The 19,781-nt window shown below is 39.5% G+C and overlaps 1 protein-coding gene across 1 annotated transcript in view; it reads left to right on the top strand.

Moving 5' to 3' along the window:
• gse1 (Gse1 coiled-coil protein) overlaps positions 1-19,781 on the top strand; it is a 322,402-nt gene that overhangs the window by 87,847 nt on the left and 214,774 nt on the right. The window contains exon 2 of the mRNA XM_018093523.2: positions 14,392-14,566. Coding sequence (XP_017949012.1) covers positions 14,392-14,566 — 175 coding nt within the window. The remainder of the gene's footprint in view (positions 1-14,391; positions 14,567-19,781) is intronic.

Raw genomic sequence — 19,781 nt, 5'->3', positions numbered from 1 at the left:
TTTTCATTTTTTGGTGTTAATGTTTTTACCTTGATACATTTATTTTTGGTGCTACTGTTCCTTTAAATGGCTTGGCTTCTTGCAGTCAAAGTTGTAGCAAAGGATTTTCCTTCAGTAGAACACAGTAATTCTGCAGCTTGAATGGAATGGCCTGCAGATGTTTATCTTGCTTACACAGTTGTACTGAATTTGACCCAGAGTCTTTTGTTCAATTTTTCTTTGTCTCCTCTGAGCTGTAGCCTCTGTGCCCTCTCAGCCCTTTCTCCTCCCTGTGAGGTGTCATCTGGAAGCTCAGAGATATAGCTTGTTCTTCATAGCCGGGTCTCAGTGCGTCCCTGAATCAATCTTTCCTATTTCTTCTCATTAAGAGCCTCCCAGGGGGCGCAGTGACATTGCACAGAATGCCAGTAATAACTAGCTGTCTGTGTGTTGGGCACACAGTGTCCTTATCCACGGGGCAATGACAGAGGAATGGCAAGGGTACCTAAGGTGATTAAGAATCCTTTCACAATGCAACATTGTAACCCAGTACCTGGTTTCCTCTCATTATTCATAACATTGTGGAGCCGTGTAAGTAGCAGGCTTAGCAAGAAAGAACGGGTTTGCAAATATGCTTGTTCCTCAGCATAGATTAGCACTGTTTGCAATTTAACAGCACAGCACAGACTGGAAACACAAAGGTGTACTTTATAGTTTGCACAAAACAATTTTTTCTCCCTGTCTGGGAGCTGCCATATTGCTAATTTACAGCACCAGTAGTTGTCAGAAATAGATAAGATATTCTGTTGGATGGCTACCTGATTTATTGATAGTTTCATATTTGCTAAAGCTAGTTACCATCATTTTGTACATCTGTGCAGATCAGCATGTCTTTGCTGAGCCAAGCAATATGGCAGCCACCAATTTTATATATATATATATATATATATATATATATATATATATATATATATATATATATATATATATAACATACATGCACACTAAGGTAGGGAACAGGTACATCCACAATGCAATTAGCATACTGCAACTTCAAGTGCAATCACCATTTCCCCCCTCAACAATACAGTATTTTTCCCAGACTTCCATAGTCATTGCATCTGATTCACCAAAATGAATGTAACTAATTGTGTACTTCATTGCAAATCATGCGCAGTTGGGCTAGATATTTTTGTTTTCTGGCATCATTTCCAGTGTTTTCGGTGTGTGAGTGATGTGTGCCCTATTATTTTCATTCAACTAAACTGTGGAAATAACTGCAGGCCACCAAGTAAGGAATTCAAAAATAACTACCTGGTTTGCGGGCACTGAGAGCAACATCCAAGGGGTTGGTAAAGCAACATGTTGCTCACGAGCCACTGGTTGGGGATCACTGATATAGATGATCATTTAGCTGAATAGTAGTCATATAGATTTACACATTCAGATCACATGACTTTACCAACACAAGTACAAGAGTTTCTATTTGTACTTAGTATTGGTTAAGAAAGGGTTAAGTGGAAGGAGTGAAGTTTGGTGCCTTGGAACTTTTTAACAGTTTGTCCTATTCCTGGATGCCTGATCTGGTCTTTCTGCCAAGTGACATCCAGCTTGCAAAGGAATATGTGCCAAAATGAAACAATGCAGCTTTTACTCCTAGGGTTTTACAGCAGTTTCCCTATTGACTCTTAAGTTCTTGATTTTCTCCATTAAGTATATAAATTACCAGTTTTTTCAAACCACAGCTTCCTCCCTTTGCTGAAACCCTATAATTGCTAGGTATGCGTCCTTAACTTCCAGAAAAGCTTGCCCAAAATAAGCAGGATATATGTTAAAAATGTGTTGTGTTTGCCAAGCCTCACGGTACAATCCTTACATACCCTACTCTATTTTAAGTATATAAAAATAATTGTCAACTAAAAGAAAATACACGTTCTAATGCTGACTGTACATGGATAGATCAACTTTTTTCTAACTGTTTGGCCACGTATATTGAAGGTTCTTTGTGCAATTAGCACAAGGCCCTGCTGCATTTAGCTGCTAACTGAATTTTTCAGCTTATCTATTTGGGATATGTCTAGTTGCAGGAAAATTTACACATGAATATCACAGGGCATTAAGTATATCCAGTTTGGTTGAAAATAACCAAAATAGCTGATAATATTGACCCGTGTAAGATAATCACTGGCCTTTTACTAACAAAAAACTCAAAACATAACCTTTCTGACCAACATTGCTGCCAGCAGCATCTCTGATGCATGTTCTCATTGTTGGCTACTAGAATATTAGAACCTATTTATTAGGGATTGTATAATCCCTTGTTCAACATGCTTTTAATGAATAGGGCTTGTTCTGAACATAGTTTTTCTTATTAAAACAGTAGGCAAAAAGTATGTTTTTTGTTATTACTTGAGCTAAACATGGCAACCAGGGTAATGGAAACTATTTCATGTTTGGGCCTTGTAAGGTAGATAATTAGATGACCAGAGTACAGGTAATACTAATTAGGATTTGGTTCAGTACTTGGACAAATCCTTTACGATGGATTGGGGCGTTCGCCCTGTCAGGAAAACGCCACTCACAGACGCGCCTGACACCGGGACGGGGTACAAGGGGTTACACGCAGTCACCTTTCACACAGGTTAGACTAGCATCAAGCACCCCCAAACACACCACCGCCCCCAAATAACTATTTTGCTGCCACCATCTATCATTAACAGGCGATAGAAACCTAATTACACAAATGTATCATACACAAACTTTCTTACTGCAGTTAGGGTTAGTTCTCACTAATTTACAAGCACACTAGCAGCCACAGGGTTAAAATTACAGTCAAACCCACCCCCCTGCTAGCAGCCCACTAGGTAATTAGCATCTACACAGAATCTGCCCTCTACCCAATACACATACACACAAAACAGTTAATACACCTCTAGGCCTGAGCAGTCATACAAGGTACATGGGAATCGATATAGAGCCAAAGGACAGAACTTATTAAATTTTATATTTAATATTACCAGGGTAAACAGTGCATTAAAAAGATGTTACAAAAGAGACATATACATGCAAAACAGTCAAATAAAAGGGAATAAAAACACAGAAAACCCTAAGTACATTACCGAGTGATCTGTTGTGTCCTCTGAGGCAAGAGTTTGAAAGCCGTGAGCCCATCCCCCAACATAAGTTGCATAAGTTGAGACCTCCAGAATGAGCTAAAGAATACCTGGGCACGCGTGCTTTTATTCCCCGCTGGGCCCCTCCCTCATTACCGTATGCATGAGGAGGGAGTGCCCAGGAACTGGTCACATGACCCCTCCAACAGTCCCTGTTTGCATATTTAATTAAGGGTCTCTGCGGGAGCCCGAAACCAGATGTTGATAGTGTGTATTGGGTTAATTAGGGGTGTCTGGTGGACACAATGCAAATGCTGCCAGGTTTACCTTTTTTTTTACAATGCCAGGGCAATATGGCCTGGCATGATAAGCCCAAATCCAAAAAGCTGGATTCAGGGCATCCTTAATTACAATCACTGGGGGGGGGGTACGTAACATTAGTCACCCCCACCGATTTCACCTGGCCTTCTTCTTTAAAGGCAGCTTTTATAATTGATACAATAGTTGCTAAAACTTCACAGAAGCTGCTGAGAGATGTGTCAACTAATGTAGCAAAATGTAACAGTTCAGAGCCTGCACCTGGATTACTAAACTGCTACATTCAAACACCAAGAAGAGGAACTTTAAAGTTTAAACTTCAGTTTTAGAAAAATGATTAAATATAAAAAATAGCAAGCAACTAAGAAAAGTCTCTGTGTGTACTATCTGAAAACAACTGAACAGAACGGTGAACAACCCCTTTAAGCATAACTCACACAATAACAGAGAGGGTCAGGTGGAATGTCTTTGGTGTGCAGTTTTTTTCACCTTAACACCAGTTGTTTGCCTGCATAGAAATACTGTATTGCTTCTGTCTGCTTGGGGTTATCAGCGCACTGACAGGCATAGCATCCACCTGAAATCTGAAAACTCCTCCATGGAGTGGATTTCAGCCTGAAAGCGTGAAAGGATATATTTTCTGTGTGCACACGGCAGTCGCACTGGTCCCCTGCAAAAAATCTTTGGAGGGGTCCAATGCACACTAAAGCTACCCATGCTTGCCTGCCTGCACCGGCACACGACCTTTCAGTGGCTGTAGCGTAGTAACGTATAAGTTTGCTTAGAAAAAGTGTTACCTTTACATGCCTAGACTGCAATCTAGGGTGGATCAAAAGCTGCTTTCTTGTTTCATTCCTCAGTGCAGGAGATGTGACAGACAGTAATAAGCATGTAATTGCGCCCGTAGCCATCCTCTTGCAACAACCCATTAGAACCAGCAACTTTCCAAGCAAAACATACAGATAACAGCTGCACAGCAACCTAAAAACAGAGGTGAAATGGAATTTTGGAATAAACTCCCCCCAGGCCATGGGTAGCAAGATATGGTTCTCTCATATTGTATCTATTAGTAATGAGAGAAAATAAATTATAGTTCTTCCATTGACACACTTTAGCTGTGGTACAGGGCTGTAAGGGTTTCAGATTTTCAGAAGTTGAAAACAAAAAATGTCTAGTTGGAGTAATAGACAAATGAACATACTTATCATAGAGTAAAATGAGGAGTTTATCAGGAAGAACTGTACAGCTTTCAGTTCACTTGTATAGGATTTTAAGGGCACTGGCATACAGGGCATTTTTTTATTGCCTGCATGATTTCCAGCTTGGTGAAAAGGTGACAGAAACCAGGTTAAACACTTCTGCGTGCACACTGTCTTCTGTTAGCTGCAACAGCTAATTGATTGATCTGCAGAAGAAAGATGAGCGCTTGTGCAACAAGTGGGTTTTTTACATTGGATATACATACAAAGCAACCAATAAGTAATACAAGAGGTGAAGAGGGTCCTGCCCAAAAGAGCTCAGTAGCACTTAATGCCGCACTAGGAAACTGTTTTCCCAAAAGTGAACATCCCATTTAAGGCAAGTTTTGTATCACGTCCATAATTTAGTGTATGTGCCAGAATGGGGGGCCTGATGCCCATCCCCATGCACAGGGTACACAATTATAGACTGCAAGGAGGGAGGGGAAGCAGTGACCTCTAGGAAATTGTGAATGGAAAGTGAAAGTAATTGCTTGCTCCACTTGCATACAATATAAGATTGACAACTCAAAATTTTAAATGCATTTATAACAGGAATAGATGAATACATTTGGGTTTTTATTTTTAGTTTACAAAGGACTTGTGTAAGTTTATGAAAACCTGTGGTTGGTAAAAAATAATACTTACTTAACACTAATACTTATATTGGTGGTGCATTAGTTCTGTGGTCAGTATATTTCCACATACCCACAGTTCCTATTGTATGTACCTAACTGACTTTAGCAAGTTTACCGGTGTGCCAAAAAATATATAGGGTAACTTATTTTGTATGGCCTTCAAATACTCATCAGCTTAAACAATAAAATTTCAGACAACAGATAAAATAGAAGAAGCATGTTGGTTCTGTTGTCAGTAAGAGCAGGGGCACACATGGGGTATATTTATCATGCTGTGTAAAAAGTGGAGTGAAGCATTACCGGTGATGTTGCCCAGGGCAACCAATCAGAAATTAGATTTCAACAGTTAGAAAACCAAAGCAAAGCATCTGATTGGCTGCTATGAGTAACATCACCGGTAATATTTTACTCCTCTTTTTACAAAAGTGGAGTGATGCATTACTGGTGATGTTGCCCAGGGCAACCAATCAGCAATTAGATTTCAACAGTTAGAAAACAAAAGCAAAACATCTGATTGCCTGCTATGAGCAACATCACTGGTAATGTTTCACTCTACTTTTTACACAGCATGATAAATATTCACCTTAGGATTATATTTATTATGCTGTGTAAAAAGTGGAGTAAAGCATTACCGGTGATGTTGCCCAGGGCAACCAATCAGCAATTTGATTTCAACAGTTAGAAAACCAAATCAATGCATCTGATTCGCTGCTATGAGCAACATCACCGGTGATGTTTTACTCCACTTCTTACATATTCTTCTTAAATATACACCTTAGTGTATTGTCCTCTTTCCTTCACCTGTGTTTTGTACAGAGGCGGAGCAAAGCTGTTTGTGCACGTACTCCTGTAGTTCGGCGCTGGCTTTTGTGGAGCCGCCTGGAGTAGAGACGTCAGTGCAAAAATACATATTTTGGCTCCTCTACCCAGAAATTGCATCTGTGGCATTACTGTGCTCTGCGCCACGCTTGCCAGATTTTTAATCCTTGGTGCAGCTCTGGCGGTGTAGGACAGACCTGGGTAAGGACCCTCTGGTAGGCAGGCCAACGCTGTATTGACTGGGAAAGCACAAGATACAAATGGCCATAGGCACTCGCTTATGCAAAGTGTGACTTGCACCTGTTTTTTGCACATTGCAGCCTGCTACATAAATGAGAGTTTCAGAAAAAGGCTAAACATGTGCCTTAGGTATACATGCTTTAAGCTATATGTGTTTATAAGCAGATTTTTGAGCATAATGTTCACAAAAAGATATTTGACCTCATGTTGGCAGCAACGTTCTTAGTACTGTACAATAAAATTGGTGCAATATGGCATGTTTTTTTCAGTAAAGTGTTTTTACAGAATTACAGAATCTGAAAAAGCTAGTGCTGGGTGAGTATGGGGCTATTACCCATACCTTGCAGTGGTGGGGTCTTGAAGTCAGTTCCAGTCAGGATACTATCTGGAAAAAGTTTGTATGTCTCCCTATGCTTATGTGGGTTTTTTCCAGGTTATTCTGGTTTGCTCCTTTTTCACAGGTATATTAATCACAGAACAAGCATGGTATTGTGGCATTAGAAATTGTGGCTGGGAGGTCGCTGACTACTGCAACATTAATATAATGGCATCTGTAGTCATGAGCAGCAGTATGGGACATAGCAAGACAAGTACACCATCCAATGGTAATTACATTTATAAATAACATTAAATATTAAGATGGGGAGAGATCAGGGGGCACTCTGTAGTAGTTTAATAAAAGATTTTCTTTAAATTTAGGCAGGATATAAAGGCAAAGAAACATAAGGTCTCAAACAATTCCTATTTAAAACCATATACTGTATGAATGAAATCCCTGAGCCACAGGGTCGGACTGGAGAGTGAAGGGCCCACCAGGGCTCCCGCCCCAGGGGCCCTGCAGGTGCCTGTGCCGCCCCTGCCCACAGGGGCCCCCCTAACCCCCCTCGCAGGGCCCCCACCCGACGTCCTCCCCCTCGCGCGTAAATTTAACGCGTCGGGAGGGGCAGTCGGGCAGGGGGAGCGCAGGCAAGGGTCGGGTCTGGGCCAAGTCAGGCCCTGCTGAGCCATGAGGTTGATCAGAGAGAGGTTGCCCAGACGGTTGGCCTATGGCCTTCTTTAGCCAAATGTTGCTGGCTGCTTGAAAGAACTGTAATAATTCTTGCAGTGTGTATGGAGAAGAGGGTGGTTAGGCAAAGAACTTTATGAACGGTCTGCCAAACTGAAGAGCCTGTGGGCATTAGTTAACAAGTTAATACCACCATCACTCATCTTGGCTTTAATATGTTGTGAGCCTTTGAGGACGTGTTCTGGATGTGAAAACTCTATCAGAGGTGCAGAGAGAAAAGCTCTTATCAAGAGGGACAGATCCTTCTTAATTGAGCTGATATGCCATGTATAGAAACAGATGGCTTATTTAAATCAATTATTCTTCATTTTGGTAAATAGGAATGATTTCCTGACAGATACAATACCAAGAGAGAGGACTGTGTAAGTGAGAGAGAATTGTGTAACCAGTCTCTCTAGCTGCTAAAAGATTCACATCACTGGTACATGCAGGCTATGTTACACAGATGGACCAGTTGCACCGACAAATAAAACTAAACAACCTGTTTTAGCCATTAAAGCATTAATCATATGACAGAAGATATTGTAATAATTCAAATACAAAATAAGAAATGATCATCTTCATCTTTAATTAAAAATTGAAGAGATACAAGAAATGATCTGTCTTTTACAGTAGACTGCAGAAATAGTTTTCTTTTTTGCTTGCATGCTTGTATTATTATTTTTATTATTGCTACTTTTTTATAAAATCATTGTTCACCACTGCACTCTACATCTTTAAAGTGGACCTGTCACCCAGACATAAAAAGCTGTATAATAAAAGCCCTTTTCAAATTAAACATCAAACTCAAAATCATTTTTTCATTAACACATCCATACCTACTATAAAAGCATTTAAAAATCCCAGCTGTCAATCATATATTGCCTGTCCCGCCTCTATGCCTTAGGCATAGAGGTGTGGCAGACAGTTACTTTCACTTTCAATTCAGAACTTCTTAGATGTTGCTGCTCTCCTTATATTCCCCCTCCCTCCTCACCATGTCATTTTGTAACCAGTGCATAGGCATGAGCATCAGGTCCCCCCATACTGGCACAGAAACAAGATTATGGCAGGATGCAATGCCTGCTTTGATAACGGTGTCCACAAAATGGCCCGTGCCTGCTTGCTGCAATTGTGAATTCCAAGGCTGAACAAAATAAGATTCAAATAAATTATATAGTGTAAGTAAAGTTTATTTTGCTTGACAAACACAGTAGAAAACAATTTGGAATTATTTCTTAAGGTGACGGGTCCCCTTTAAAGGGATCCTGTCATGATTCTGATGGTGTAGTTTTTAATACTATATTACAGTGTGTGCCTAGCAAATGATTCAATTTTCCACTTACAATTTTAGTTTCGGACACATTCATGTTTATTTAGTTATAAGACTGGTGTATGGGCAACAATCTCAGTTTATTTTGCATGATGCTGTGTTTGCAGAAACAGAAACAGTCAGCACAGTGTAGTGCAAGTTCTTTTAGTCAGTTACTATCCTCAGCTATTCGATACATTTTTATCTCCCTGTTCTATATGAAAGTTTTACTGTTTCTCCTTATGTGCTGTTTTGCCACTTGGTGGCGCATTGGTACATATTCAGCTATGCAGACAATTTTTAGTAAACTTTGACCTGTAGACTGTTAAAACTTATTCTTGCCTTCAGTTAACCTGCCTTTTGTAAGGATATGGGACAGTCTGGGGTGTTGGGACCCATTATCTCTCTATCTATATTTAATGAATTGGTTCTAAGGTTCCCACTGCCTGTCACTATAATATATTTGGGGTGTCAGTACCCTATGCCTCTTACTGTATAATGAAATTAGAATATAGGTGTACCATTTATAAATGTATGTATTTATGTATGTATGCAGAGAGTCTAAAACTAATGGCATACAGGGAAGTTTTTCAACAGTTTTTCATGCCACATCCTAATTTGATGAAAATGACATGGCAAGTAAAGCCTGAAAAAATGTGCATTACAGCATTTTTGCATAAACGGTGCAGAAAAAAATGTATGCAGACGGAGCACTTGGCAACCTCTTTTCATTAAAAAATCTCTTTTATTTATTCCATTAAAAACATCTCAAGGAACACATATCCAGCTTAACGCGTTTCATGGCTTCTCGACACTTTATCAGTGCTTTTATTTTAATACCTTTGGGTTCAAATATGTCCATAACTGCTTTAAAACTCTGCTCTACCCAGACCTTTTACCAACTTCCGGTTTAGACTCTTCAGTATATTGCTCAGAGCCGCCAGCCCTCATAGACTTCTATGACACCCTCACCTACAGTGAAGTGAATATTCATAGAGTGGGCGGGGCTTAGCCATGTCACAGGCAGTCTGTTCCTGCTCTACTCGCAGAGAGACACAGAAGGAGGGAGGGGTTTTCCCTGCTGCTGCGTAAAGCCTGTCAGTCAGTGCTGTGACCAGTTCCTGTGGGAGACTGAAGGATACTCCCATGTCTCATTTGGCTCTGACTTCTGATCAGTGAGGTTGTGTATGCAGCTCTCATATAATGGCAGTTTTAGGAGGTAAAATGCTTTCAAAACATCTTTCTTTCTGCATCATTTAACATTTTGAGGGAGGATGTATATTATAACTGAATATGAACTTTATATAAAATATCTCCTTTAAAGGAGAAGGAAAGGCTAATAAAGAGTTAATTTCAAGCTGCAGGCGTACCTTCAGTTGTCTCAATAGTGCCCTTAAGTCTCCCCATATTTCTCCCGTTCAGATGATCAGAAACCTCATAGGAAAAAAAACACTGAGCTCTGTAAAGAAAGTTCCCATAATGCCTTGCTCCTGCACCAAGACCAAGACCCATGTACATGCTCAGTTTGTAAGACTATGAGGAAGCTTCCTGCTGATTGGCTCAGATCCACATTCCTAAGGGGGAGAGTGAGCATTCTTAGCATTCTTTTGGCAGGGGGGAGCAGGAGAGAGGAGAGACCTGCGTGTCTCTTGGCACAGGAAAACAGAGACAACAAATATTTTGACAGAGGACTCAGTGCAGTGTTTCTGTGTGTGCTTGTGGCTGTATTTACATTAGACCTTTCTGATAAAGCTTACTTAGTTGTTACCTTTCCTTCTCCTTTAATTGAGGTTTTTGAAAACAACATATTTCCCCATGGCAGTACCCCATTAACTTGGCTGTCTGTATTTTATTCGTTGGTTATTTTAATGGTTTAATAAAATTATGGTTTTCAATCAGTTAGGCAACCAAGCATTTTAGGATTTAAAAAAATGGAACAGTCTGATGTGTAACAACAGATGTACATGCAATATATGACAATTGACCAATAAAGGTTATGATGTTAACAAAAAAAAAAAGATGGTACAGAAATTGACCATTTTGGTATAGATTTGATATACATTTTGGTGTAGAATTGATATGCAAAAATTTTCATGCTGATCTTCATTAAGTAACATTCAAGGCAAAGGTTTGAAATACTTGAAGTTTTTTTGGGTGTACCTGGAACATCCATGATGTATCTGCTAAAAGCTCCCAACTAAGGGTCCCTCTGATGTTTAGGGCCAAAGACAAATGTTGTAAGAAAAAAAACCTTGTAATTTTACATAGTACACATTCATTTTAGCTCCACGGTATTAGACTTGCTGTTTCTAAAATCCATCCATAGCCTCAACAAACCATTGATTCAAATTCCAAATCTAAACCCTAAGATACATATTCAGATTTGAGCATAATTAAAGCTGAATTACCTGTAACAAAACTTGTTACTGTCAGTTGTGCATTTCTTTAAAGTCACACAATATTGAAGGGATTGTTCACCCTTCTTCTTTTTTTTTTTGTTAACTTTTAGTATGGTGTAGCGAGAGATATTCTGAGATAGTTTGAAATTCGTTTTCATATTTATTATGTGTGTTTTTTAAACTATTTCACTTTTTGTTTAGCAGTTCTCCAGTTTCTAATTTAAGCTCCTATCTAGTTGCTAGGGTCAAATTATTAGCAACCAACCAGTGACATGAGACATTGGCATAAGAATAAGAGAGGTTTGAATTGAAAGATAAGTAATAAAAAAATAGCAATAAAACTGTAGCCTCACAGAGCAATACTTTTTTGACTTCTGATGTCAGTGAGCCCCATTTAAAAGCTGGAAAGTGTTGGAAGAAGAAAACAATTTGAAAACTATAAAAAATGAATACCAATTAAAAAATTGTTAAGGATTGTTAATTCTATAACATACTAAAAGTTCATTTGAAGGTATACAGCCCCTTTAATGGAACTGGTTTGCCTGAATGCTAACAATTTGGAGGGATCCTGAGTGTCATGCATTCCTACTGTTTGCATCAAAGTGCCATTTAACTGGCTCATTTCAGTTCGTTTTGGTTTACCCTGGATAAGGAACTCTTTTCTTTTTGGTACTTTGGGAATAAGTCTTGACTGGCTGTCCATTATGATATGCAACACATTCATTGTGTGGATAATGCTGCCTATTTATATGTGCTTTTGCCATGTGTACAGTAATAAGAATGATAAAGCACAAAGGTTAGCAGCTGTTCTGAGTTTCCTTTTATTTATTAACCCCTTAAACAGCCAGAAAGACATGACTGCAACAAGAAGCAACATTGTATCTCTGTAAATGGCTGTGTAGCAGACTAAAGGTTAACAGACTTCTCTGCCAGCAGCTTGCTGTAATGTGCAATTTGGGTCAGATTTCACAGGGACATTAACAAACACTTTGCCACACATAGGCCAGCTGTCTGTGTTGTAAAGGGAAGATCATTGGAGAGGGTGTGCACACCTCATCAATTCACTGCACTCTAAGGCTGACCTGTAGCCTTTATGCAATAAAGATGCTCTGACAGTGGAGATTAGGGGAAGTCTAGCAGTAATTTTTAGAGAAAACTGATTTAATACTTCCATACAGCTCTAATTCTGAATATGTAACAATGCATAAGCAAATCTGTTACTTCTTTAGTTTTGCTGTACAAGGCTTATTCTGCAGAAATTTTCTTTTTTTACAATGCTCACAGGGCTACCCAGAATCCATGTTCCCTGGACTTTCTACCTTGCACCTAATTTATATAAGCAGAAGCAACTAGCATTTTTGTTCATGTAAAGAGGAATGTCTCTGTATAGACGCAAGCACCTTTGCCGATAGCTTTTGAACGCATGCCCTTGTGTTCATAAATGAAACCTATAGGGCAATGATCTGTTGTGCATACATTGTATTTTTGCCCCATACACAAAGCCATGGACAAAAATATTGGCACCAAATATTGGCATCTTTGCACTTTTTTCAGATAACTTGATCTACTGTCAAAACCAGGTTTACACAATTCCTGGTTTCACTATTTAGATAGCAAAACTGTGTTGTTACATTTACAGTAGAACACATTCTTTCATATCTGTAAAAAGACCATTGACAAAATTATAGACATCCCAAACATAATATTTGGCACAATGTGTTTTGGAAAGAATAACTGTAATCAAGCACTTCTTATAGCCATGAGTGAAAGTTCTGTATCTACTGACAGTTTGGACCACTCATCTTTTTTGCAGACGGCTCCAGTTTTCTTAGAAGAACAATGCTTTCTACCAACTGCAGTTGTCAGATCTCTCTGCATTCAGTGGAATTTAAGGTGGCCATACACGTTCAGCTTTTAGGCTTCTTCCAACAAATGTTCGGATATCAATCTTATGTTTAAATGAACCAATCTAACTTAGCCGAACTAACCTTCAGACTGAAATTGTAGGATAAAGCAAAAATAACAAATTGGAGGATGTTCTGAACATGAAATAGTTGGCAGACACCAATCATACGAAACTGACTTCCTGGAAAAGCATTTTACATCCCCCAAGGATATTGTGAGAGAAATACCATACAAACGCAGATTTTATCGTTATCCGACCGAAATTTTCGAACCTGTCTGATCGACTAAACTGTCAGTCGTCTAGGTACGCCCACACATGGTCCAAAAATAGTACAAAATGTAGTTTTGTAAGATTATATCGGTGCATGTATGGCCGCTTTAGACTCACAGGTGATCACTTCAGAACAGTCCTGCATTTTGTCTTAAAAAGAATTCCTGCAACCCACCTTTCTGACACTGGCTTCAATATTGTGTTCCAAACTAGCCTGTATTTTGTAATACCTTTCTTGGTTTCATAATGCCATGCAAAGCACCCAGTTTTAAATGTAGTAAAGCAACCGCTAACATCAGTAGCCTGGTGAATGGACTGGTCATCAGAACCATTTACTAATCAGCCCTGTATTAGCATAGTGTTGCTAAATCCCCCCTTTCAGGCTAGACACAAGTTAAGTTGCATGGCTGGTCAGTAATTATCTTATATGCCACATGGTGGCAGAAGAAAATGCATCTAAACTGATTACAATTAGCAATCCAACAGTGGTAATTTGTAAATGATGAGAAAATCAACAGTCAGTTAGGTTGTCACTTTAAAAACGGCCCATTGTACTGTATAACTGATTTAATTTGCATGTATGTACCCATGCAAAACTTATATAAAAGGAATTATCTGATTATTTTAGTAGCAGCCCTAATTTAGATAAAAGGTTACATAATTCCTATGACAAAATGAAATACTTCTCAAAGTTGGCTTAGGTTCATGTCAAATCACTGACAGGTGGACAAAGTAAACACTCACATGGGCATCTATAAGGCCTATGGCTCACACAACATTTCCTGTATTCCTGTGTGCATAGTAACTAGATTGAATTAGATTCGCCTGCTACTGCACACATGGGACTATTGTTTTCTTCCCAAAATCTGTACCAAGTGCTTTTTAAAAGTGCCGCATGAGAAAAACCTATGTGTGCTCAAAGAGCTGTTCTGTTTTGAGTATGAGTATTTCTTATTATTCAACTGTCAGTGCGGACACAAATAGAAACTATGTGCTGGATATGTAGAACATCTTCTTAGCGGGCCGCTGGTATACTTAAGTAGTAAATTAGCCTAACATATATAATGCCTAAGATTTAGAGATACTTCTAACTGATTTATTTGTTTTGTCTAAGGCCGGGCCTCCACCCCGTGATAGTTCCCACCAAGGCTCTACCCCAGGTCCTTGTCGCACTGTACGCATAGCACCAGAACTTGAGAAGAGTCCCAAGATAAGCAGAGAAACTACTTCATTGGTCCATTGCCAGGAAAACAGCTTGGATGTGGAACGCGTAGACCAAGGGACTGCAAGTAGGTGGCGCTCTGTGCATTAATTATTACATTAGTGAAGCTAGGTAACTTGATAAATGGTAAAAGATTGTTTGGGTGATCCCTGACCTTTCTTTACGGGTCACACGGTTACCACTATAATTAAAGTAAAAAAGTCTGTGCATGTTTATGTTGTAACCTTTTTTAATAGCATATAAACTGTCTGGGGATTATGCTCTCCACTATGTGTATATATATATATATATATATATATATATATATATATATATATATATATATATATATATATATATATATATATATATATATATATACAGAAAAAGACAGAGCACACCCTAATAATAATCAACTGCTTGCAAAAAAAACATGTATAAAGCAAGACAGTGAACCGCACACACAGGGACTTAGTTAGAAGACAAAACAATTTTTTTTATTAATGAAAAAAATCCAACGTTTCGAGCACCAACTGTGCTCTTCCTCAGGGACAAACCCTGTCTTGCTTTATATATATATATATATATATATATATATATATATAATAATGGAGAGTGACGGCACACACAGGAATTTCCACACAAGGTCATTAAGTGAAAATAGAGGTTTATTCAGTCCAACGTTTCAGTTCCTAATTAGAACTTTTTGTCATATATACTTTTTTTTATTTTATTTTTTTAAATACTTGATATCCGTTGATATCCTGTAAGTCTGTCAGCTTACTAGAAGTCACATAAGAAGTATCTGTGTCATTTCTCTTGCTCAAGAAGCAGAAAGCTTTGCTGTGTCCCAGCATGAACAAGGTTAATGGAATGGCAGGAGCAAGAAACTGGAGACAGAAGATCTGTGCAGAGTGTTGACTTTGCTCAGCCCTGAGGCAAGAACAGGTGCTGTACACCCTCCCAGTCCTAGGGCAGGTGAACTTGCTTTGCAGTCTAGGGAGGTTGCTCTCCCTGGCTGTCTTCCAGCTGCTCTTCCTTTTAGATATTGCTGCTGTGCACAAGGCATCCCACTAATAAGGTGTGTATGCTAGTATCACAATCTTGTGGGAGCGTGCATTTAGCCATTATTATTTGGATTTTAATATGGTATATAAGCAGCCTATTTGGGGATTCCTTTTCTGGCAAATTAACATTTCCATGCTATGTCTATTGGTGCATATGCATAGGATATCAACGTTTCTCCTAGAATTTCTTTATTTTCTGGATTACCTTCATTATTAAGATTTTAGATCTTTGTATTTGAAGCAAAACATTTGAATATTTTTTTTGTACTATCTTTCTTCCTACATAGCAAATGTAGGTATCTAAATTTCTCTCCATCTTTGTCAACTTGTGCCATAGAGGCACCAAAATGGGCTGTGTCTGTTGTGCAGTTTATTATTCTCCTTTAGTGTGGGCTAGGCAAGGAATAATGAGCTTTATACCTCCTTTCTCTATTCTTCAACACTTTACCTATTTTCTTTCCAAAGCAGCACACATTGACTTCTGTCTTCTCTGCCTCCTAGGGTTTTTGTTTGCTTTATTTCACCCCAGCTTTACAGTAATGTGTAACCTCTTGTGGGATAAAAAAGAAATGTGCTGACATTTTAGAGACAGAGTGTCCCACTGAGACTCTGAAAGTAATACTGCTTGCCTGCATTTGTAAGCACAAGCATGATCCCCAGCACATTATAGCTATATCTATTATACCTTGCTGGAATCTGTCCCACTTGCTCCAATAAAGGCATTTATTGTCCAGGTATGAAAAGTGTCTGTTGTTCTGTACATCTGTCCTTCTGTCATAAGGTAACAGGGTCGGACTGGGCCACCGGGACACCGGGAAAAATCCCGGTGGCCCAGACCCGACCCTTGCGGCGCTCCCCCTGCCCGACCGCTTGGGGAAGGACGTTGGGTGGGGGGCCCTGCGAGGGGGGTTAGGGGGGCCCCTCTGGGGGGGAGGCTATGGGCGCGGGCCATGGGCGCGGGCCCCATTGGTTACCAAGGTTGATACCATGTACCCTTGTTCCTTTCCTGTGATTTTTGTGTGTGATATTGTGAAACTATACTGAATAATTTGAACCATATTCTAATCATTACACTTATTCATAAAGCAACAGCATACTCTTCAGCACTGTACAGTACAAATAATTAATTGACAAACAAATTACATGGGCTTACATGTGGGGTTACACATAATTCCTTCTAATCAAAGGGCTTTGAGGCTGAGAAGTACAGTAGTGATACCTTTTTTCCAATGATCATAGATAACTGTGATCTGCTGCCATACTGGTAAAAGCTTGGATTTTGATAGATGATTCAGTGGAACAGGTGTTTTTGTGTGTTTTATGCTGATGTGCAACTGCCTTTGTTACAGCTCTAACTGCTGTGGAAGACTTGCAGCACCTTGAACTTCAACTAAGACAGATAGTACTGTATGTTTGGTAAGCACTATTTGAAAGAAATTTATATCACTAAAATGTCTAGACAACACAAGTGACATTTTATAGTTTAACCCTGACAGCACATTGTTATAGAATATAGAAGAATATGTATTAGTAGCTCAGAAGGGGTCAGTGGATCTATTTTTTTTATTAGAATCACAAATTAAAAGGTGTTATAACCTACCAACAGCAGGACAACAAATAGCTTTATACACAACACCTTCAGAGCCAGAGGTTAATGAAAGTAAAGAAATGCCATTACATGAGATATAATGTAATGTTTAATGCATGGCACCACATTTCCCATGTAGCTACATTAGGGTTTAAGCCGAGTTTATGGCCTGACTGGTACAGCTTTGGCTCAGGCAATGCTGAAGTATTCCCTACCCCAGTGAGATAAGCAGACCGCCTGCTTTATATCATATCATATCCTCCCCCTCCCTCCTCCCTCCTTTTGGCCGAGAGGAAAAAAACGGCCCTAATTTGCAGTCAATAAATTAGCCGTTGCTGTGAGTCAGGAGCAGCGCCAGGCAGACAGGCGGTCAGGAAGTGGCTCAGAGTCGGAATCCGGTCTTGGAAGAAGGGGGGGGACCCAAGGAGAGAGAGGGGAGGTGAAGCTAACAGACTGCAAGCTGTCTGTGTGGGCTCAGCTAGGATAAGGGATGTTAAGTTTCTACATCAGTTCATCTGCTCTTAAATCACCCTAAAATACCCCCTGGGCTCACCCAAAGCAGAGGGACTTCAGTCTCAGCATGGAGGGGAAGAGCAGGGGATGGCAAACAAACTGCATGGGTGAGTTTATGCAGGGTACTAGCATTGATGGAAAGGATGGGACAAGTGGGAGGGATTTTACAAAAGGGGGGGAATCTATAAAATGTATTCTACTCTGCATTTAGAAAAATGCAAAAGGGCCTTAAAACTTTTATCTATGAGATATATCACTATCAAACCTGTGGAAAATGCATTGGCAAATATCACCACAGGATACGTAAGTCCTCATTTTGGCACTAAGTTTATTGGTCTTTGTAGCCTGGGAATTTCAGTCATTGTGCCCTGACTCAATATCACTTGCAGCAACACATTTCCAAGCTTGATTTAGGTTACCTTTCAGGACACTTCAGTTATTTGGGGCAGGGGAGACCACTGTTCCTACTGGAGCAAGGATGTTCAGGCTGTGGCCCTGCAGCCGTTTCTTGCTTACAACTTTTATCATCTAAATGCCCCCTCCCAGGTGCTTGTGGGAGTTGTAGCTTAACAACAGCTCCATGGCTGAAGATTTAAAGTACTAACTGCAAGGCATATGTAGTGTTTAATTTACATTCTGAAGGAAAGTGACTTATTTCAGGTTTTCCCAGCTGATGCCCATTTGTTGCCTACAGTAATTAACTCAACAAACACATTAGCTGTCTCCAAATCAAATGTGTGGGCATCACAGATTCTTTCTGTTCCTGAGTTGCCATACTAGATTAATCAATACCTTTCTTTGTTGTATAGACTATCATTAGTCAACCTCTCTTTACTTCAAGAAAGTCTGACTTGACTTTAAAAGGGGTGGTTCACCTTTAAGTTAACTTTTATTATGTTATAGAATGGCTAGTTCTTAGCAAGTTTTTATTAGTCTTAATTTTTTATAGTTTTTTTTTAATTATTTACCTTCCTCTTCACTCTTCAGCTTTCAAATTGGGGCCACTGACCCTGTCAGTCAAAAAAATATTGCTTTATTTATTTTTATTATTGATCTTATCTTAGACCCTCTCCTATTCATATTCCAGTTTCATATTTAAACCACTGTCTCGTTGCTAGGGTTATAGCTGCTAAAATTCCAAACTGGAGAGCTGGTGAACAAAATAATTTAAAAACCACAAATAATAAAAAAATGAAGATCAATTGTATATTGTCTCAGAATAGCACTCTCTACAACATACTAAATATTAATTTGGTGAACAACCCCTTTAACTTTCATAGAACCCACGCCAGGGGTGTTTCTGGCCCCTGAGCCGCCTGAGGTGGCTTTTGCGATGCTGCCCCCTACGCTTACCTTTACAGCGCCAGGGGTGCCTCATCGCCAGTGGGGGGGCCTCATCAACTTTTAAAGTTATCAGAAGCGGCTTTTCGCCCCCCCTGGTAACTTTGGGGGTGCTGCCGTCTGAGGCAAGTTTCAACTCGTGGCAGCAGCGCCCTGCTGCCCTTGCCCCATTTCCCCTCCTAAATACACATTTAGTATTTCTAACAGTGTTTCCAGCATTTGTTTTTTACAATTTTTAATTATTTCAATGAAACAACATTAGTTTTTCTTTTTCATAAATGTTTAATTAATTAATGAACTATTATTTTAAAGTCCTTGTAGGCTGTAGTGATATAAACAGCATAAACTGTGAACTGGGATATGTCACTTGTGTTCTCTTACAGGCCTCATGCTCACTAGAGATTTAGGATGCAATTTCAATGTGATTTGGTCAAGCCACATTTCAATATAGACTAAACAAAATTACTTTGGTTTCACAAGGCACAACATTAATGTTCAAGTAAAGCTGTTATTTGGGGGTAATTTATCATGTCATTGTACTGCAGATTTACCAGTCTTGCAGCTTCACAGTTTTGTTTCGCAGTGTATTGCGGCCTGACCCCTTGCACCTGATATGCTGCTGGAACCCCCTGATACGATATAGGCTTGTATAGAGATTAAGTTAGTGAAGCCAAAAATAAACATACAGGGTTCTCCTCATTGAATGTTATTTCCCTCATTGTCTAATTTTGATTGCTGTTCCAGATTTCCCCTTCCTTCCTGGCTCCTTTTATGGCCTGCTTCTGTAGGTGTGC

The sequence above is a fragment of the Xenopus tropicalis genome, chromosome 4 (genome assembly GCF_000004195.4).
Source record: "Xenopus tropicalis strain Nigerian chromosome 4, UCB_Xtro_10.0, whole genome shotgun sequence".
NCBI lineage: Eukaryota > Metazoa > Chordata > Amphibia > Anura > Pipidae > Xenopus > Xenopus tropicalis.
This window is presented reverse-complemented; position numbering and strand designations above follow the sequence as displayed.